At 40.2% G+C, this 21,930-nt stretch overlaps 1 protein-coding gene across 1 annotated transcript in view; it reads left to right on the top strand.

Moving 5' to 3' along the window:
* The window catches only part of PLB1 (phospholipase B1), an 87,170-nt gene that overhangs the window by 20,641 nt on the left and 44,599 nt on the right, over positions 1-21,930 (top strand). The window contains exons 15-27 of the mRNA XM_086744711.1: positions 5,697-5,765; positions 6,574-6,654; positions 8,091-8,157; positions 8,874-8,932; positions 10,004-10,077; positions 11,311-11,354; positions 12,176-12,284; positions 13,221-13,272; positions 15,160-15,240; positions 16,764-16,829; positions 17,773-17,873; positions 20,870-20,951; positions 21,689-21,793. Of these exons, the coding sequence (XP_086600837.1) occupies positions 5,697-5,765; positions 6,574-6,654; positions 8,091-8,157; positions 8,874-8,932; positions 10,004-10,077; positions 11,311-11,354; positions 12,176-12,284; positions 13,221-13,272; positions 15,160-15,240; positions 16,764-16,829; positions 17,773-17,873; positions 20,870-20,951; positions 21,689-21,793 (990 nt within the window). The remainder of the gene's footprint in view (positions 1-5,696; positions 5,766-6,573; positions 6,655-8,090; positions 8,158-8,873; positions 8,933-10,003; positions 10,078-11,310; positions 11,355-12,175; positions 12,285-13,220; positions 13,273-15,159; positions 15,241-16,763; positions 16,830-17,772; positions 17,874-20,869; positions 20,952-21,688; positions 21,794-21,930) is intronic.

Raw genomic sequence — 21,930 nt, 5'->3', positions numbered from 1 at the left:
TAAAATTGGTGATGGGGGCAAGTAAAGAAACAGGAGTTTCTTTTCGATATGAATGAGATAAAAAAGCAGGCACTTGGTTTTGGACTCCCCAGAGCAAAGTTGGATGTTACTGCTTAGTCCATATTATGTTTGGATATGACCTAGTATCAGTGGTTTTGGATAAAATGTGGATTTTACTATTCCTTCTGACTTAGAAACTTTCAAAATTTTTTGCTTTTTTTTTTTTAAATAAAAAGAATCTGCACAGGCCAATTAAGTTAGATTGGTGATAAAAGACTATTTTTTTTTTGCTTGTTTTGCATTCCACATGTGAACAAGATTTTCATTTTAAAGCACCTACTATTCCTGTTTCTGTCCAAATGATCCTAAATATGAAGGAAAAGAAGTCTTTACTGCATCTGCCTTTTAGTAAACCATATTTAAAAATAAATCCATGCAGATTGGCATGTTCTTGTTTCCTTTTATGCTAATTCTGGCAGTAGTAATGCTGTTGTATGCCTGATCATTTAAAGAAGCAGGATTTGCAGGAAGGGGCTTTTATTCAACCAGATGATATATCTGGAAAAATTGTAAGATCTCTTTAATGAAAGATGTTGTCTTTTAGTTAAAGTTAGTAGGACTTTAGTTAGTTAGTAGGAGCCAAAGAGTTAAAAATTGATCAGCTGTTGAAGCTCTAACCTTGGAACAGCCATGCTGCATCCAGTTATCTCCTTTGCTGTTATCTGTGACATTCCTTATGATGATGTCAAAGTTCCTACCTCAGTTCTTCTATCATAAAACAGATGCCGTGATAAGATGCGTATTGGCTTCTTTATCGTTGTTTTGCCTTAGTCCCACTAGGCAATTAGTTTCACTAGTCGAATGAGCAAAGCAAACATTGGAAGTCAGATTCCAGAAGTGCAAATTAAACATTCTCTCTGTTTCTGGTAAATGTTTTCTTATAGTTCAGTAAAGAAACTGAGTGAGTTACTTTAACTGCCCATGTCTCAGTGTCCCTATCAGTGTTGGATGGATTTACCTAGATCACACAATTACTATGATCTAAACATGATCGGTAAGAAACTGGAAAGCAGTGGCATATCCTCCTCGGATACTAACCATTACAAATATTGTAGCTGCTCAGGAGAAAGGCACACAAAGTACGAACATACAATTTGCTGTGAAAAGTGGCCCTTTACCTCTGCCTACCACAGTCTTTTCCATCAGCAAATTTTTGAAATGAAATGGTGAATGTGTTTTCAGCTACTAGAGAAAATGTATGCTTCTGACTGGAGAGGAATCACAGTGCCACCAGTTTGCCAGCCCACTTTGTGCCTCTTCAGCAGGAATTGTTTGGAGCCAACTGAAGCAAATTTGCAGATTCTGAGATCCACCTAACTATAGCAATAGATCAGCGTGAACTAAGTTTTCTAGGGCTATCAGTGGGAATCTGACCTCCAGCTTTGAATAACGTCATAAAGTCCTTCTCTTTTATCAGACTCTGCAATTAGCAGAGTTCATGTGCTTCTAATGGGCTTCACTTTCATTTTTTTTTCCAAGTCTAGACTGTAGCTCTTTTTTTCTTTTTTTTTTTTTTTTTTCCTCCCCCTATGGCCTCTTACTCTCCAGCTTTTTAGATTTCAATTTATGCAGAATCCAATACTAGGCATCTTGAATATTCTTTACAAGGAGCTGTGACAGTATCATCTCCAGTCTGAAACAGGTATATTCCCTCCTCCAAACTCAGGCTCTGTAGAAGGGGAGAGGGCTAGGATTTACCTTCTGAAATAACTCATGCAGACATACTCAGTCAACTCATCACTGATTTATCTTTCCTGCCCTCTCAAATTCTTACACGTAGCTTGCAACAAATTCCTTCTGTCCCTTCAGATGACATTTTTTTTACTTGCAGCTTCTGCCAGCAGAAAAGCCTTCCTCTTTCCCTCTCTTTCATTTTTCTGTCTAACCCTTTTCTGCACAGGATTTATTTGGCCTCCTGGGGTCTGTCCTTGAGCATCACATTCTTTGGTGTGTTAGTCTGTTCTTGTCACTTCAACTGCTAGGACCATGTTGTGGAAACAGCAGAGGTGAAAACTATACGGAAAATGAAGTGGTACTTTTAAGGATGGCAGCATTAGGGCCAGTTACCCAGACTTGGGCAATGAATGTGTTGGGGAGCAACCAGAACCAGAGAATTGTCATAAAGGAGACAAATACCAACTCTGCTTTATTTCAGTGCTTTTCCTCAGTGTGAGGTGGTTCCTCTAGCAAGGGGACAGTCTAGGTGATTTGGAAGAAGAGCAAAATGTGATAAGCCATTGCTACTGGTTTGGAGGGAGACCAAAGGAATGGTAGTATTCCCTTCACAACTCCTTTTCCCCTGTTTTCCTGCCTCCTCTTTGATTTAGTGGAATTTTCTTAGTACAGCAAGCAATCCTCAGAAAGGCACGTCTCTGAGTAGGTTCCTTGGCTGCCTGTGATAGTATTCTGCCATGATGTAAAAGCAAATGATATGAAAGATGCTTTCAGCATAAAAGGCACTGGCAGGTGTCCTCACCAGGTAAAGGTTACTCCAGTTCTACTGGGAAGTCCAGCTGATGGTTTATGCTGTCTGCTTTAAAAACAAACCAGACCAACTCACAATGCAGTATTAGGGACTGATAGGAACTCAAGATCATGACTTGTCAAGCAGCAAACACAGCAGAATGAGAGGTGCCCGAGAACTGCATTTGGAGAGTTTCCCTCCTCTTGCTCCTCTTGTTTTAAGGCTTGGTACCAGCTTCTTTCTTGGAATGATTACCTGCTTATTGGCCAAAGGGCAAAACCTTGAAAATCTAGTGGCAATTGCTAGTAGTACTGAACTTCAGCCCGGCTGAGAAGAAGCTGAGCTAGCAGGTGCTAAGGACTTGTCCTAGTCGTGACTGGATATCTTACCAAAATGTTTCTGAATATCTAGGAGCAATGCAAGTCACATGCTAAGCACATCAGAGAACAGTTAGCTAAATGACATTGGGTAGCTAGGAAAAAGATGAGAGAGATTGGTTGTTTACTTGGACAGCTTTGATGTTTACACAGAAAGCCTGGTTGATTAATTTTGGCAAAAGCCTACAATTTCACCTCTGGAAATATATCTGGGGGCAAAGCTCCTTTCATGTGTGTAAAGAACTTGGACAAGAAGCTCTTGCTCTTGTGTTTATCATTCTTTTGTGTAACAGGAAAGACCACAAAACACCTATCCTGCAACCAAGAGTGAAACTGAAACCAGGAAAAAACTCAAAAGGGAACAGCACCGCAGGAGGCTGCCCGTGCCTCTCTTCTGTGTTCAGGGGTTTACACTGACTTAGAAACTGCTGCTGTGCCAGACCAGACCCACACGCTAACTGGCCTGCCTGATAGATGTGCTAGAATTCAGGGGAAGTTTTGGCTGACCGCAATACAGACTCGGTGCCCAATTTCCTGACCAGAATCTTGCAGCTCTGCTGCATGGTCTCTGCTGGGAGACAAATGTCTCTGAATGAATTGTCCTCCTGCAGAAATTTGTTCTCATCACCTAACTCCCATCAACGTACAGATGTCTAATACTTGTTTGAAATTCATTCCTAGCCAAGAAATACCACCATTGCCCCATGTTCTGTGGGATGATTCTGTGCTGGAAAAAAATATTTTCCTTTAAGAATGTTATTAAATAGCTACTTTGTTTTGTCCAAAGAGTATGGGAAAGTACCAGCTCCCAATGTATCTTTGAGCTTCCTTATTTAGCGTGTTTCAGGGACATTCCTTTTGTTCCTATCGTGCTCTCAAAGAAGCACAGGGTCTGTTTCTTCAAATGCTTCTTTCAAAGAACATCCAGCTCTGTAAACCTCTTCCCTATTTCTCTGAATTTTCCCATTATTTTCATTGATGGAATAGCCAAAATAGAATATAACATTCCTGCCCAGAATAGATCAGTGATGTAATGGTTTTAAAAACAGAGGTAGGTAGATTCAGACTGGACATAAGGAAAAATTTTTTTACACTGAGGGTGGTAGAACACTGGAACAGGTTGCCCAGAGAGGTGACAGATGCCCCATCCCTGGAAACCTTCAAGGCCAGGCTGGATGAGGCTCTGAGCAACCTGATCTAGTTGGGGATGTCCCTGCTCCTTGCAGGGGGGTTGGACTAGATGACCTTTGAAGGTCTCTTCCAACCCTAACCATTCTGTGATTCTATGATGTCAAGCCTGTTACTGCTGTATTTTTCAGTCCCTTCAATCCTATTTCTTACGTAATCTGCTGGTTCTGACAGCTGCTGCTGTAGGTGCAAGCTGACCAGACATTCACTAAGGGAATTTAAACCAGTGTCCAACTCCTTGGAGTGTGATTGCAATTTAATTAGCACCCAGCAAGGTGCCTGAACAGGTGAAGTGATTCTTTGTGGTATTTACCACTTCGTGCTGTCAGTATTGAGTCATTCCATAGTTTTTCATTGACAATAATCTCCTCGCCATCTTGTTAGAAGGCGGCCAACAAATATAAATATTATCAAGTCTCTGTGCGGAGTTGGAGTGCACCTTTTCATATTATCTAACATACATGAAAATACATGAAAATACATATTTCCAGGTAAGGAAACAGTTCTGGAGGGTGGGATAAATTAGGATGCTTTTAGCTGCACGGGCTACAGACACTAGAGGATTGGTGTGTGACTTCAATGTGTTATATTCCATGTTCCTGGCTTTGCTGTAAAATGAATTTGCAGCAGAGGAAGTACATAAAGATAGTGCTTGTAAGATAGAAGGAAAAAAGTTAATGCAACATGAATGTATAACTAAATGGAAGATTTTTAGTTTTCCATTTACATTAGGGATTTTGTGCTTTTTGCTTCTGAGGTAAAATGATGTGGACTTACCTAAGCCTTTGGTGTATAATCTGAGTCAAAGCTGCATTTTCCTAGGAGCTTCAGTAATACCATTTTTACTTCAAAGTTTCAATCTACTCAGGGTTGCTTTTCCTCCCACACAAAATTCCTTATACTTTTATATGAAAACTATAAACCGTAGAATGCTGAAGAAAGATCTCCCAAGTGTTCCTTTCTCACATGTTCATGAGCATGGTCTCACAGCCTGTGAGAAGACAAAAATCATGTGCTGGATTGAGGCCTGGGAGGACAGACAGACTATTCCAAAGAGTTGCTGCCTGGCAGTGGAGCTGTTGCAACCCACCTTTTGCTTTCTCAGACTCTGCTCAGCTGGGAAGTAAAACTGGCTTGCAAATCTCAGCAAAGTTTAAACAGTGTACCATAAGAGGCGAAAACTAATCATGAGGATGGCTTAAGATATGCTCTTCCAGAGCATCTCCACAGTTACTGTTGTTGAGCTGATAAATAGCAACTTGACGGCAAGCAGTTGAATGCTGTGGTATGAGATCAGTGCCTTGTGGGAATAATGCTTACAGGGTTGGCATTCCCAAGAGCAGAGTTAATGTGTGGATGCTTGTTTTAACCATGATGTGATGACAGTCTGATCATGTGAGAGGCCTTGTTTTCAGTTCCTTGCTTTTGTAGGTCTACATGTGGTATATGATACATAGACAAATATTTATCATAAACAAAACAAATTTTTAAATATATATATGGGCCTGATGGAAAACTGCAGTCACTAGAGCCTTTGCGTTGCTGCTGCTCTCCCTTCCCTCCCCCACACAGCATGTGTGCAATTCCTCTGCTCTCTCCCTTTCCAGATGGAGCCAGTTGGACAGAAGCAGCCTTACGATTTTACAAAAATGCTTCAGGTTCGGTGTCCATCTCAGGTAAAAGGATTTGCTTATTACTGTGAGATTTTATTTACTTATTGTAGAATTTTCAAGTTTTCAAATACTGTTGTCATCTTCTGGAGTTGTTAGGAATGTCCACTTAAGATATTACACTGTTAAAAATTGTGTTCTTAAAGTTTGTTGACACAGATTCTATTTTATAAAGATGAAATTCTGAAAATAAGAACTTTTGACAGAATTTAGTTAAATCATCTTACTGTGTCAGATATTTTTTATTCAAAATACAACTAGCTAATCTGAATTTATTAATTGCAGATATCAAGAGTCTATTATCAGCATTAAAATCTGTGTCAACAATAAAATTGAATCCATGTATTTTGTACAGTTTACCTTGTTTTGTGTGTGTGATTTGACTCTGTCTGCTGTCAGGTTTAACTCTTTTAGTCCCTGGAGCTGTGAATAGACCAATAGTATCTTCAGGGCCTGAGCATCTCTGATTCAAAGAACAGGTTCTTGAATGTTTTTGCATTTAAGCTCTGACTTCAGTAATTTGTTAGTGATAAAATAGTACTGGCATCCAAAAGCTTCACTGAACAGCAATTAAAGCATCAAAGAAATGGAATTATATGTTTTCTTTGATGTTAGGTTTAAGACAAGACGTGGTGCTGTGCCTAGAGCACAGGGCTTAATTTTCAGGTCTAACCTGGTTTACTTCACTAGTGCAATATTCATTCAAAAATTATACTGTAAAGATTTTCTTCTCTAAAAATCTAGCCAGAAGACTTCAACATCAGCTGACTGTGTTTCCACTAACATTGGTAAACATACTCTCTTCACTCTGCAGGAAAATCCGTATTTGTTCACATATAGAAATAGTAACTACTCATCTTCACCAGAGACATCAAACGCCAAAGAAACATATCAGGTATAGTAGGACTGTTTGCATCATACGGACTGAGTGTATTCCAGGGAGTGGGGCAAGTGGGTGAGGGTGTGTTGTAGCCTAATTAAACAATGCTACCTGGGAAAACTAAATACAAAGCTCCAGCTCTTTATTTCCATGCTTGACTAAATAGGTGCTTAATAGCACATTTTCTCCTTGGTGGATTTTGTAGAGTGTGATTTAAGGTAGATGTGTGCAGCCAGCCTAAACTAAGCCTTGCTTTCACTGTTAGGAACCTTTTTTAAAACATCTGGATAACAATTTTAGTTTCCCTGAGATAAGAAGATAGTGAAAATGGGGCCATTTAGTCCTACCGCAGAGGAAACTAGATCAGATCAGCATGACACCACTATGTGGGTCTAATTTCATCTTGTTTATGCCATCGTAAAGCTGAAGAACAGTGGAGTTTTCATTTTTCTGTGAGATAGTTACAGATTCGATGTGCAGAGATAAACAGCAGTGCCGTTTTTTTGGGTTTTTTTTTTTGGTCATGGTACTCTGATTTTGAGCAGAAATTGATGCTCCCAAGCAGCTACAAAAGGAGATGATAATGCTCATTTTCATGCCCCACAACAGAGTATCTAGACCACATAATGGCCTATATATCACTGGAGTAGTAATACATATTTCTCTTCTCATTTTAGTATAACGCCATCTGTTTTGTTAGTGACTCAGGGTGTACAGACCTCTGCATAGGGCAACGGTGCCTACCACTCTGATTTTTGGTAGTAGTTACAGTGTAGGAGACAAGAAGCAACACTGTGTGATGTTTGTGGGTTGTTTTTAAAAAAAAAAAAAAACAAAACCAAAATGGAGCAATTGGACAAGACACACAAGTATCTTTTCCTTAGGCAAGTTAGCCTACTTAAGGAGTTCTGTAGAGAGATTTGGACTGTATATTGACAGTCAGCCTTCACTAACAGTAGTCCTTGGGGGCGTTTGCATCAGTAGGCTGCAATCCAAAAGAGCCAGGAGGGCAAATCCCTGGCTGCACGTAGAGGGCTTCACGCAGAGAAGGCAGGCTCATGGCTTGCTGACAAAAGTACGGTTTTGTGCTGGGGTGTTCCATGGATGTTCAGTTCCTCGCAAAAAAAGATGCAAGCTCACCTAGCTCGGAGTACGGGTGCTCAAAATGTTGTGTAGCTGAACACAGCATGGCACTGAGTCAGAAATAACTGGCCCCACTGATAGGCAAGAGCCGTGCTGCACTAATACAACCACGCAACTTCTGAGCAGGCTGAGCTTGTGTCTGCCTTCAAAGGGCAGTTTTAGGTACGGCCTGAGGACAGGCTGAGCTGGGTAGAGTTATACAAAGTATGTGAGAAATTAGTTAATCTAATGTTCTGAGACATAAATGGTTTATCATGACCAGAGTATAGTGAGTCTGATGTGAAGTCCTTCCCTGTCTGTCTTTGCAGGAGAGGATTTATGGAACAAATATTCCCTGTTTTGATCGGGGTCCCTCTGATACTGTTCCGGTTTCAGGTACAGTTCTATGCATTTTTATTGTAGAGCTAATTCATTTGATAATAGAAGGGAAACGGAACTGGGTTTAGTTAGGGAAGGCACACTTTTCTTTGAAGCACTGCACTCTATTGGCTGTGACTTTTAAGATCCTTTTTTGGAACAACGTAAGCAGATATGCAGCAAGATGCAAGTTCTCTCTCAAAGATGGTGAAAGCTTGTGCAACTGTACCTTCTGTGTAGAAGCAAAGAAGTGACAGTGGAAAAGACAAGAGGCAGCCAGCTACTTCAGTTGCAAGAGTGGTAAAACTATGTATGCATGGAGTAGGGGCTCTTGTCAGTGCAGTCTGGGGTGCAAAAAGCCACACAGAATCCTGTCACCAGGTGAGTTTTGTCTTCGATGGTCCCAGAATTTCCACCCTGTGCTGGCACTGGAGCTGTGCCTGCTTTTCAGTTATTTCCACTGGTTTAAAGGAATCTGAGTAAGCACAGATGCAAGACTGAAATCTTACTACCTTCCTTGTCGCTGTAGCCAATGCCCAGCTGTAGTCCCAAGAATCATTTCTGATTTGGTGCCTGTCTGTGTCTGTCATTCTGAGCTGATGCTGTCATGAATATTAAAATACTGTCTTTGCAATGCTCTATGCTTATTCTAAGGAAAATTTCTGATAACCATCACAATTTTTATTCCTTCTTTCCCTTACACTACCTTTTTTTTTTTTATTATTATTTATTAGTTCATAATTTGAAACCGGCAGATATTCGAGTGATTGCTGCCCTTGGAGATTCACTCACAGTAAGTAAAGATCACTGGATAGCCATCGTTAAAGCAAGTAGTGAAAAAGCATTTCTGAATTTTTAACCTGAGAAATAGAATACATACAGTTACGCCCTATTGAGCCAAACACATTTTTCACATATTCTTTTCCATACTCCACCTTGACTGACTGGTAATCAGATAACGCATAATCTGAGTGTGCAGTTCCCATGTAAAGTTCACAAGAGTGCCACACAAGGAAGAGCTGCAAGATTAGATTGTGCAGCAGCAAAACCAGCCTGCTAGAGCGGACTTGGCAACAGTTGCTTCTTTTTACTGATTCTAGGCCGCTCCCAAGGTATTTGCCTTCAAAGCTATTAGTGAGCAGTGTAAACAGAAAGAACAAATTCTTCAGCTAATTGTGTGTATATATATATGATATGATACATGTATATGATAACACCAAAGCCTATAAAGCCATGTCCATTTATACTAACTAAATATTTGAGTAAAATTGCAATAGATCATCGGGTGTGTCAAGGGTAATTTATCTTGAGAATTTTTTTTTAACACTATTCCTGGAACTATGTAAACTTATTACCCCCTAGACTGGCTGTGATTCTCCAGCTGGTGAGGACTGCTTCACTGCTTATATCATAATTCATGTTTCTTACGTGTTCTGTGCTAATTACCACATTAAATCCTTGTAGTCTCCTTTCTTGGGGAAACAAGAGGAGGGAAGACATAAAATTACTGTACCACTTTTTAGTGTGAGGAACATTATAATAAATTATTCATTCAGGGCCATCGCTGTCTTATTTATTCCTTATGTAAATTTAGAATTATATTAATATTTTGAACATTCTCAACCAATTTTTTCCCCATTTGATCTAATCAAGAAGTTGATAGAAGAGGGTAATTCACTGGAGCAGAGTTAAAATACTCTCATTTCTTGATCCTCTTGAGACCAAGGATCTGTTACATTTTGGGAAGATGACGTAGCTTACTTCATTAATATCTTCTTTAATTAGTTCACTAGGATCAGTTAGAGAACTAGTTACTGTAGTAATTCTTATTTTCTGAAGGTGAATTCTTCTTTTCTGCTTCCAGGCAGGTAATGGGGCGGCATCCAAACCCCATAATGTTCTGGATGTTCTCACTCAATATCGAGGTGTTTCTTGGAGGTGAGTTCCAGTAATTCTCCCCTAGTGGGAGGGAATCCATTTGCTTGGATTTTGATGAGTATAGTTGTTTTTTTGTAACAAATAGAGGCTTGTGGAGAACGAATTTGACTTTACATTTTGTGTGGAGGCACACATAATAAATTTACTCATGATAAATAAAATATTCCAACTAGTGGCTATCTAGAGTACGATGCAGCATGGCTGGAATAGGCCTGGATACACAGATGAAATGGAGTTCTTGTTAAAGTGGTCCTTTTCTCCTCTCACAGTTGTAGCTATTGCAAAGGGGACTTCTAGATCCCAGTGGTATTGCACCACTTGGGCATTCTGCATTTCTGTCCCTGCTCTTTCTGTATCCTGTCTGCTCTTCCCACTGTGGCCTTGACCCTCTCCCAGTATTGCTCACATTATGCAAAACAGTTTCTTGATTATGAGTCGGTACAGACTTTTACACATGCAGTGTTTTATTAGACAGGTCAAAAAGGCAACCATGTTCACGTCTTATTCTGCAACTGTATTATTTAACAACAAAGCCATCAGGCTGATTTTCTGTTTGTCATTTTTTTATCCATATGAAATACTGTAGCTCTGTAAGAGATTTAAATAGGTACTAGAACACTTCAAAACACTCTATTCCAAATTAAAGGGATGCTATGGAGATGTTGCAAATCCAATTTTTTATATTTTGATCTTTAATAATATTCTACTGACGTTTGGAGGGAAAAGTATGCTAGCATTCTCTACAGCATGAAGGAAGGAAAGGAGCACACAGACATGGTGAATTTTACCAGCTGAGTAGTATTCTCCCAGTTGAGTGAAGTGGGGGTGAAAGGTATATTTATCACTAAGAAATATATGCTTTTAGATCTTGTTGTTATGGATACAAAGGACTTGTTAACTAAAAATGGAAGGAATAAATATTTTAATAGGAACAACAATAGCAAAGATGGAAGCTTTTAAAAATTCTCATTTTTTGTCAGCTAGGTTTGCACTTATCTTAAAACACATGAGAGAATTGAAAGGGCAGCTAGCGTATCGGGCTTTTAATATAATTATTATGATTATGACAGAGTCTCTGATTTCATGATGCCACTGGTATGCATGCAAAGAGCTTGTTTTGACTTAGTACAACCACAAGGGAATGTGCTGTGTACATGTGTAGAAACTCCGTAAGGGGGAGCTGCCTTACCAAGTCCGTCATATCTTGGAACACTTTTTTCTTCTTTTTAACAGTGTTGGAGGAAATGAAAACATAAGCACAGTCACGACACTAGCGAGTAAGTGTCTTTTTCCATAAACTTGATGAATATCTGGAGCTGTTTATGAAAACAGCTGTTATTATAAAAGAAGACATGAAGAAAGATTTACAATTTGTAGCATGACAGAACCAATCCTTTTGTATTCAGCATCGCATGCTGAGTAAAAGTTGCATAACAACTAGGCTGTAATTTGCTGTGCATGACTTAACTATGTATTCTGTAATTCCTAGGGCTTCAGTATTCTTCTGTTGGTTATAGTTCTGTCCAAAATGTGTTGGGAACAGATGAATCAAAGATCTTAGATCATAGCCTAAAGAAACTATTTTGACTGTATGGGAAAGTTGTTTTAGGCAGGAGCAGAATCGTGTTACAAGATCAGATTCTACATGCTTTTTAGAGGTCAGGGCATTTTAGATCTGGGGTGTTTCTAAGACTGGTTTGTAACCTAAGATCTAGAAGGGAATCTTAGGTCTTTGGGGTTAACACATCTAGGGAAGTCGGGCTAAAGGATTTTATTCCACCCCATCTGCAGTTAGAGTATGACGGCATGAGAGTCTTCTGCCTGAGCATAGGGTTACTCAGCCTCACTTTAGCAGGCAAAATGGCATTGCTAGCCAAGATGTTTATGTTAGGTCATGAGATATCTGAATTAATGAAATTCAGAAATCTTGAAGGCAAAGCATGGTGACAAATCTCCACTTTTATCATACTTGAAGGTTAATTTTTTATAAGTATCTCTTAAAGCTTTTTAATGGTCTTTTACTAATGTCTAATCTTTATAACCTTATTTGCTACCTGCTGAAGTAAGCAACATTTCAGGGTGCTGTCTTTTTCTGCAGATATTCTTCGTGAGTTCAACCCATCCCTGATAGGGTATTCCATTGGCACTGGAAGGGAGACTACAGATAACGCTGCACTCAACCAAGCTGTGGCAGGGCATCGTGCAGAGTAAGAGGAAAACTTTTAATTTTAATAGAAAATTGATTTGTCTTTATAACTCAGTTCCAGCTAAAAAAGGCCCAAACCCTGGACTTCAGTAGGAGTGTGATAAAGCTGATAAACAAGCTCAAATATATTTCTTTAGCCTATCTCTACCCTGAGGGCCAAGAAAGGTGATGGAGGTTTGGCAGTATTTCTAATCTCTGTCAAATACATTAGCAGCAAAAGCAATGCTTTCTGTAGCGTTTTCAACCAAGAAGCCCAAAGCACTTTATGGTCACTACTCAGAAAGCTTAACATCCCTATTGTGAGGCAGAGAAAAAATATTCCCATTTTATAAGAGGTATATACAAACCCTTTTGTCAGCAGAGCCAAGAGTTCGTATCTAGAAATTAAGAGAAAATTGTGGATTGCTTATGGTCAATCTGTGTCAAAGCTGGGAATTACCTGGAAACTGCTATGTTCAGTCTTCAGTGAAATTCATATCATATCTTTCTCTCTTGGGAACGGTTCTTATAAGACATGCCTCAGTGGCTTGAGGCCATGCAATAACATTGATGCATGCATGGATGCTTCAGTGATACATGTATCAATAGCATCTGCCTGACGTCGGGAAGAAGGAAAGTGCATTTATTTTGTGGTAGCACAGTGTCTTTTCTGTGCAGCTTGTAAAAGTATAACTACGCAGCGTTTGCAAAGTGGTCAAGTGCCTGTTGGATGCTAATTGTTTTCTCATTTTCTTTCCATCACTATCTCAAAATATAGCCTTTTTTGGGGGTATCATACCTTTCATTCAACGGAAGTTGGACATTCCTAGGATTTTTTTAGCCATTGTGGGAAGGATGTCCATTCATCAGCTTTCCTCTTTGCCTTGCTGTCTATGCAGGATTCCTTTTTTATTTTTATTATTTTACTTCTATGATTTTATTTTTCTTTTATTTTTAGGCATGTTCCTGGACAGGTTAGAAGACTAGTGGACCGAATGAAGAATGATACTGTGAGTTTAACATGTCATGAATATCTTTAGAATGAAGTTATACGGCATCATTAGTTTCTAACAGACCAACAGCAGATGCCAATGGTGGATGCCAGACATTAAAGCTATGGGTATAGCAGTGTACAGCATAATATTCCCTAGTACAGAGTATGAGTCAGTACAAAATAATTTATATCTTTTTCTTAAATGAATTTGTACCAGCATGTGATAGTTACTATCAAACAGATAATTGTAATCTTCTTATCATTTTTACTATGAGTGGCTGGTAAGTTCAGTGCTATTGCCTCCCCTCCCAGCCTGCGTCACCCTGTAAGATGACAGAACTTTCTCTCTGCTAGGATTTTGCTGTGGTACTATTCATTATCTTGTAAGCACACACATGGGTTTGTCAGCAGTAATGATACATGCTAGGATGTTGAAAGCAAGCAAGCTTTTCAAGTGGCAAATCATGTGGAGTGAACATGTGAAGTGAGGAAAGGACTTGTTTTCTTTAAAAACAATTTAGTTCCTTCTTTCACTTAGTCATCAGCTAATTTTTGACCTACACATTTTTTTGTTAGGAAGTATTTGATTAATGGTCTGTAAAACACACATTAGGATGAGGATTGCTTGCATAGTTTTCACCTCAGCTACTGCTTTGAATGTTTTCTGTTTGTAATTTGACAAATGTGCTATGCAATCAAAGACCTAAGTTACATGATACTATTTTGGCTTTCCAATTGTGCATTTGGAAAGCAGCCAAAAACCCTTCAAGATAACTGTGTGTGCATGTGTGGTATAAATATTCTGGTGAATACATATGGGCAAAAATATTTGCAGTACCTTCCTTTCTGGTTCACTTTCTCGTAAACATGATTTCACTCTGATGGCTGTATCCAAAATGAGATTAAAAGGGATAGCAACTAACAATGAAGCAGTTGGATCGTTTTCATTCAAACCATTCAAGGCTTCTAGGTACTACTTTGTCATATTTATCAGCTTGGAAATGTCACACAACAGAAATGAATGCAAATACCTTTTATTTAACTAACAAACTTATTTCTAAATAGAAAGAATGTTCATATTAGAGATCATATATCTTTGATTTAAGAGCCCTCTTAAAAGCACCTGCAGGAGGAAAACTTTTCCCTCTTTTAATTTGCATAAGTACGTTTTGAGACCAAATGACTCAACAGTGTGTTTACTAGCTGGGGGATGTTGCCTTCTTCCTTTGAAGATAGGTGTTTTTAAACCACTTGAGGCTGAAGTACTATTGCTGCTTTTCTTAGTGATGTTTTGCACTGAAATTGAAGTGTTAAGATATTGAGTGTAACATCCGCTGCATGGTACTAAGCGTATCTGAACCTTTCCTCAAAGCTAAGAAGGTGTGCGTATATTGTACTATAATTACCTTGCATTGGCTATCCTTTCACAAAATCCTTCCAGAGGAAAGAGTGCTATAAATTTTTTACCATTATTGTTAGATAGACTTAACATCCCTCTATTATTTTCAGTTTATCTCACAGCAAGACTGAAATATATATACATATACTATCATTTTTGCAATGAAGATATATTCCTAGAACTGCAGGAGGAGTCACTCAGTGTATACACAAGATATTACTAAGAAAAGAATACAGATTGATTTTGAGCAATGGTTTTCTGAAGCAAATAATTTTTCATGGTACTACCGATATTGTAAACCTTATCTAGATCACAGTAGTTTCCACGTCTTCAGTCATGACTACAGATTCATTTTGGTAGTGGATTCTTAGAGAACTACAGCCAGGTACCCTGAGAAATGTTAAATTTGTGTTTAGTACATTGCCTGCCCCACTCCACCCCCCTCCTTTTTTGTTGGTTTTTTTTTCAATTAATAACTCTCATTCCATTTCCTTCTGTGTGCAGAGAATTAATTTCCAGACTGACTGGAAGCTCGTAACACTTTTCATAGGAGGAAATGACCTATGCAAATTCTGCAACGATCCAGTAAGTCCGCTGGTGCCTGCAGCATGAACTGGGCTGGCCTGGGCATAGGGTCTCTGTGCATTGCAGTGGGTGAGAGGGCAGAACTCATTGGGTGAGATCAAAATAAGGTAGGCCTTAGCTGTGCAGTTCTGGAATGTAACCGTACTGAGACCTTCAGGTTGTTCAACCTGATGTTATGATAAATGAAGTGATATCTTCAGAATATCTGTAAATTACCTCATTATAGCTACTTTGTTTTGCTGTTAACTAAGATAACTTTCCGTTATCTAGTCACTTTACAACCTGTAGATAAAAGGTCAAAGGTTTTTGCTGCTCTTTGCCTTGTGCACAGTCACACTCTTAAGTTTCACTTGGCGGTCTCTTACCAGTTTCAGTGGTATGGGAATGGTTCTACCCACAGCTTATGCTCATGCAATTATATATAGTATATATTGCATATGTATATAATATATATATACTGTACATAGCCTTTGGTATGTGTGAGTATAGAGGAGGGAAAAGGTAGTGGCAGGATCCTCACATAGTTATGAGTCTTACCTACCTAGAAGCAGCAGAGCACATGCTTTTAATTCTGCATTATTAGTTTCAGGTCAGAAAAACAGCAAAGCAGCACACTAAGATGGTTATAAAACAAGGAAGGAGCAAAGTAACCATTCCTACCTTCTGCCTCTGACCCAGACACAAAATGGCAGTCACACATTAGTGTGAGCGGCAAGGAGATAGCGCATCTGCATCCAAAGATCACAGTGATACTTCCTTTAGGTTGCACAGATATAAATAGTGCCAACCACAATGCTCTTGGTGAGCTGTGATTTAGGGGATGAATAAGGGAACTGAGCTGTTGAGTTTTGTGGAGTAGGCCAGTGGGGCTCTCAATGAATTACTTCTGCTTGAAATTAAATCAAAGAGAATTAAGGCAGAAAATAAAACAGGCATTTCTCATAGGGAAGTTTATTTGACTGTTGAATAGTTCCACAAACGAAGAAAAAAAAGTTGGATTACTTGAGACAATTAAATTAGAGGGTTTTAACCACTCAAATCGAACAGGGAAATTTTGCTGCTGAGAGGCAAGTATATAAAGTGATTTAATTCCCAGATAAATGCCTAAGCTTTGCCAGTTGTTATTTGTGGCAGGTAAGGAACATGTGGGAGCCCTGTTGCTAATATTCTATACAGCAGAAACCAACTTACTTTTACGCAAATTGATCTCTCCCAAAGCCAGCCCCTGTTAGTGAGGTGTTAGCCATGCTTTTAAGATCAGCTTGAGCAAGCCTGGGGATAGAGGGTGTTGTGATGTCTGATAAGGCCACTTGAATTTGCTCCTTCACTGGTATCCAGTATCTGCTAGATCTTTTCCTGCGAGTGAGACAGCTGTGATGGGAAAGAAGAAAAGCCTAAGACTCTGTTACACTTGACCCGAGTTAGAAGCATGAATGCTGCTGTGAGAGACTCCAGCTAGACACTGTTATGCCTGCTTGAGTAAACTGGTTGACAATAAAATTCAACCCTCTTGCTTCCAACAGGTACACTATTCTCCTGAAAATTACACCTACAATCTACAAATAGCTTTGGACATTCTTCACAGAGAGGTAAAACAAACTTTTTTAGTATGTAGTGATGATATTCTGTTTGTAAAGCACTCACTGGTTATTGATTGAGAATCTGCAGAGCGCTGCTGTGTGCAGAGATGCTTGCTTGCAAGAAAATCTTTGTGAGAGGCAGAAAGTGCTGGAGAAGTATTTTACCGAAGGAATAAGGATGTGCTCAGTTCTAGCTGATGTGCTGAGGACAAATAACATAAAAAGTATTGTAACAAATTTGAACAAGCATACAGTATTCAATGGCTAGAAAATGCTTTGCTCATTATACTGCAAAATACTGCAAATAAGTATATTTTTTGTGGTCATTAAGAGAGAGATTCTGATATTCCAGATGAGGGTGAGGATGATGAGAATACTCAAAGATTTAGCAGGTGTCTGAGCCATGCTGAGACATATAACAACTTGTTTGGACATTTCTGAATTCATCATTTTCAAGTGACCAGCCATCAGCATTTAAAATAGAACGAGCCAGCACAGGCAGGGGCTGTAATGGAGTAATGGTTTTAAAATAGTGGGGAGTAGATTTAGATTGGAAGTTAGGAAAAAAATTTTTGCAATGCGAGTTATAGAACAGGTTGCCCAGAAAGGTGGTGGAAGCCCCATCCCTGGAAGCGTTCAAGGCCAGGCTGGATGAGGCTCTGAGCAACCTGATCTAGTTGGGGATGTCCCTGCTCCTTGCAGGGGGGTTGGACTAGATGACCTTTGAAGGTCCCTTCCAACCCTAACCATTCTATGAGTCTATGATTCTAATTTAGTATTGTACGTGTGGGGGATTAATTATTGAAGAAGTACTTTCAACGCCTCTGTTACAAATAATGTAAGCTGCCTGGATCAGCAGGCTGGTACCTGAGGTCTGCTGTAGCTGTGCAGGGGCAAAGATGGCACTCTGTGCTCTGGGCATTGGCTATGGGCTTGCTTATTCTCTTGGCAGGTTCCACGGACGTTTGTTAATCTGGTGACAATGCTTCCCATAGCAAGCCTCCGGGAGCTGCACACATCAGAAAACAATACCTGCCCAAAGCAGCTTATGAGGTTTGAAGATGATTTATGTTACAGCTCTTGCTGTTGCTCACAGAAGGCAGCAAGGTCTTCTTGGGAAACTTTTTTTCTTAAAGGGAAAAGGTTCTAGTACTTCAGACCACCAAACACCTTCCTCTGTGTATGCACATGTATCTACATGTTGATTTCAACACAGCATTTAGAAATACCTGTCTGTCTGTCACTGCCTCTGAATCTGAACTCTGCTGGAGTTTTTGTGGAGATGCCATTTTAATGACTCATCACTTATGCTGCAAGGGAGCTCAAGCCAGAGCAGAAAGAGCTCAGCTGTGCACTCTTTGGGCAAAGACAGAGAAGAGATTAAGATACAGGGTTGGTCACTTTAAACAAGCTTTATTTACAGATTTACCTTTCTGCAGTCTTAAAACCCTCTGTCTTCTGTTGTTTCCAACAGAAAGATTTCTGTAATCTCATAGCTGATTGTTAGTTTTATTGTTAATTAGTCTCTCAGGTAGACGTCTGGGATGCTTAATCGTGCTACCTGTTGCCTTGTGGCTCAGCAATCCTCCCAGGTCAGTGTAAATTCACCACTGAGGTGGCAGGTCTGTACCTCAGTGAGCTTCTGGTGACTCAGACTCTGTCCCCCCAGACTTGCTCCTGGCATGACTTGCTCGGTTTCAGAAAAGCAAATCTCTGCTTTTCTGGACAGACAAGCAGAATAACCTTGTCCCGTGAATGTAGGCAGCCGTTGATCCTACTACTGCTTGAGCCAAGGACCTGGTACCGGATGCCATCAGCATGGACTGTAAGAGTTAGCTTGAAGGCCAGAGTCACAGGAGAACTACAGGGTCTCCTGTACCCAGCTGTCTCGATAAAACACCTGCTTTGAATCCATCCTGCTGAATCCCTTCAACCGTGAAGGACTCTGCAGATGCTGATGGGGGAAGTGCAGACACCTGAAGGACCCCGTGAAAGAAGATGGTTTTACAGAAGGAACATAGATGAAACCCTCTTGCTCTGATTTAAGGGCTTTCTGGTGGCTGTCGATGGAAAATCAGCTTTTAAACTCAGAGTACTTGTGGTTCTGATAACCAGTTGTAGTTATTTTTTTTTTTTTAACAAAAGTTACTGGCTGGAGTGCACATATATCTCAAGGCCCTGATCATCAGACAAGGATAGTTAGTGGAGCCTTTAAGATTAGATTATCTCAAGATAGCTGTAACCTTTTCCCATCATTTTGGGTGCTGTGCTGAATTTATCATTTGCCTGTCTGGCAGCAAGTCAAGTTTACAGCATAGTAAGCAGCCCCTGTGTGGGATAATAGATGCCATGCTACTGATCTGAAGAAGGACCTGAAGGAGGCTTTTGATGTTGAAAGCTTGTCTCTTTTTCTGAGAGCAGCAAATAACCTAAAAAGAGATTACATCTCCACTAATTTTGCCTTGCTTATGTTACTGAAACACTTCTGAAAACACAATTTAGTTTTGTATTGTCTTTCATATAGAGGTACTGTAGAAGAAAAAAGCTTGCTCTTGATTAAGACAAGTTTGGATGTGATAGAGATCTATGTACACTTTATATGTAGCAACTGCATCTCTGTAGGAGGTATTTCTCCAAGAGCTCTCTCAGGGATGCTTTCCTGTGATCGCATGACAGGATTTTTAAGAGGAGTCCTTTTTCTTATTTGCATTTGTCAAGTAATAATGAGGCATGCCCAGGAAGAGGGAGTGTCAGAAGAAAAAAATTCATATGTGAGAAGGATCAAAATTTCAGAGAGGGATAAAGGTGGCCAATATGAGTTCATAGCAACTTAAAATGGGTCCAGTTGGAATGGCTTTCTAAGGATGGAGATTCCAGCATCAATCTTGACATCTGTTTTGGGGCTGTACCATCCTCCACATGAAACATCCTACAACTTGTGACCTGCTCAATTGATTAGAATGGATTTGTGGAAACTCTGTCTTGAACGATGCTTGCATAGTTCCACTGAAGCAAACCACGTTGCACAGGTGTACTTAGGAACAGTTTTTCTGGTGGGTTGGACCCAGGTGGCAGCCAAGCACCCACACAGCCACTGGTTCACCCCACCCCAGCAGCATGGGAGAGAAAACAAGAGGAACATGAGCAAGAAAACTCACAGGTCAAAATAAAGACAGAGAAATCACTTACCAAGTACCATCACAGGCAAAACAGACTAGACTTTGGGAAATTTACTTTATTGGCCATTAGCATAAATATTTAATTACTGATTCAGGTATTGGGAAACAAAGAAGCAAAAAAGGTAAACACTTAAAGCACCTATCCTCCCTCATTCCCAGGCTCAACTTCACTCCAATTGCCTTTCCTCCCTACTTGTTACTGCCGCAGGGTACCCTCAGTCCCTTCAGTGAGACATGGGTGGCACAGGGGGTTTGGGTCTGGATGTAGCAGTTTCTCTCTGCCATTCCTTCCTTCTCACTCTTGTCCTGTGCTCCGGCATGAGTCCTTCAGACATGTCTGCTCTGTCCTAGGCCCATCCACAGGCTGCAGTCCCTTCAGGGGAGCGCCTGCTCTGCCATGGAGCACCTCCTCCCCATTCCCACTGTTATCCTCTCCCCCTCTTCCTCTCTGGTGTTTTCTGCCCTTTCCTGAACAGATTTTCACAGAGGCACCACCATTTTGGCTGACAGGCTCAGCTATGCCCTATTGTGGAGCTGGCTGGAACCAGCTGTGTCTGGCACAGATAGCCTTAGCCTCTCCTCACAGAGGTCACTCCCGCTGCCAAAACCTCACTATGGGCACCTAGTATGGTTTTTTGCTTGCATGGAGCCTTTTTTCCACTTTATGTTCATTAATTTATCCTTAATAAATATGTTTCTGCTCAAGAATCAGGGCTGTGCAGAAACTCAGAGGTGAAAGCTAATGCTCTGATTGAGCAGCCCTTCAGAGAAATGCCTCTTGGAGAAGCTTTTAAACCTGCAGCTTGTCAGCTTGGGAAAGATGAGGAAAAAAAGAGGAGCAGGTCTCAGCACCATACTCTCATCCCACAGGATTCTGTGCCCTTGTGTTGTAAATCCTGAAAACAATTCCAATGAGTTGAAGAAGTTGGTCTACTTTAACAGAAGGTATCAGGTAAGGCACATGGCATCTGTTACAGATTTAATGTCACCCTCCTGCTCTTGCAGTCATCTTCTTGTTCTGCTGGAAATAATAAATGGACAGTTTTATCAATAATAGCAGAGTCTGTGGAAAGTGACTTGATTAAGGGATGACAAAGGGGCTAACAGTTGGAGGTGGGAGATGTTTTCCATTCATTTTAATGATGTATTTGTAGTTGTGATTTAAAAAAAAAAAAAAGGTGAGGGAAACATAGCAGTAGACTCAAGGTGTTTACGACTCCAATTCACTGAAATAAGCGAACAGATGAGGAAAAATTTGTTAAAGAGCACAGAAAGTAGAGTATGTCAGAGAGCCATCAGTTTTTTGTTTGCTTATCTTGCTGGAGGTCACATTAAGTCACAGAACGTGATAACTCAGGAACAAGCTTCAGGCATGGGATATCAGCCAAACCAAAAATGCTTCGGTGGTTCTGGAAGAACATCTTTTTGACAGAAAATCTAATTACTGAGCGGATTGCCTGCCCATGTCATTCACGCAGCCATCCCCAGGCTGCCTCTCTGCAAAGAAGTCTGGGACACGTGTCTCAAAGACAGCTGCGCTGGCTGCCTGGTGTGAGCTGGAAACCACAGCCACATCTGGGTTTCTGCACTAGGGAGGGGGAACCCTTGGGTGAGATGTAAATTGACAGAGGGACTTAATGAGCTGAACATAAAAGATGGAATGGTGACAACTTTTCTTTGACTCTTTAGGAGAGAACTCGGCAGTTAGTGGAGAGCGGAAGGTATGACACTACGGATGATTTCACAGTGGTTTTGCAGCCATTTCTGACGAATGTGAACATGCCAAAAACACAGGTAAAAACAACCCCAAAAAACCTCCCCTACATTGAATTCTGGTGCAGTTCCATTGACTTTTCAAAATTGTCTTGGCTATAAATGTGACCAGCAGTTTTCTGGCCTAATGATTATTACATTCATTTGAGTCAACATCT

Source organism: Chlamydotis macqueenii, chromosome 3 (genome assembly GCF_036417535.1).
Source record: "Chlamydotis macqueenii isolate bChlMac1 chromosome 3, bChlMac1.mat, whole genome shotgun sequence".
NCBI classification, from domain to species: Eukaryota; Metazoa; Chordata; class Aves; order Otidiformes; family Otididae; genus Chlamydotis; species Chlamydotis macqueenii.
This window is presented reverse-complemented; position numbering and strand designations above follow the sequence as displayed.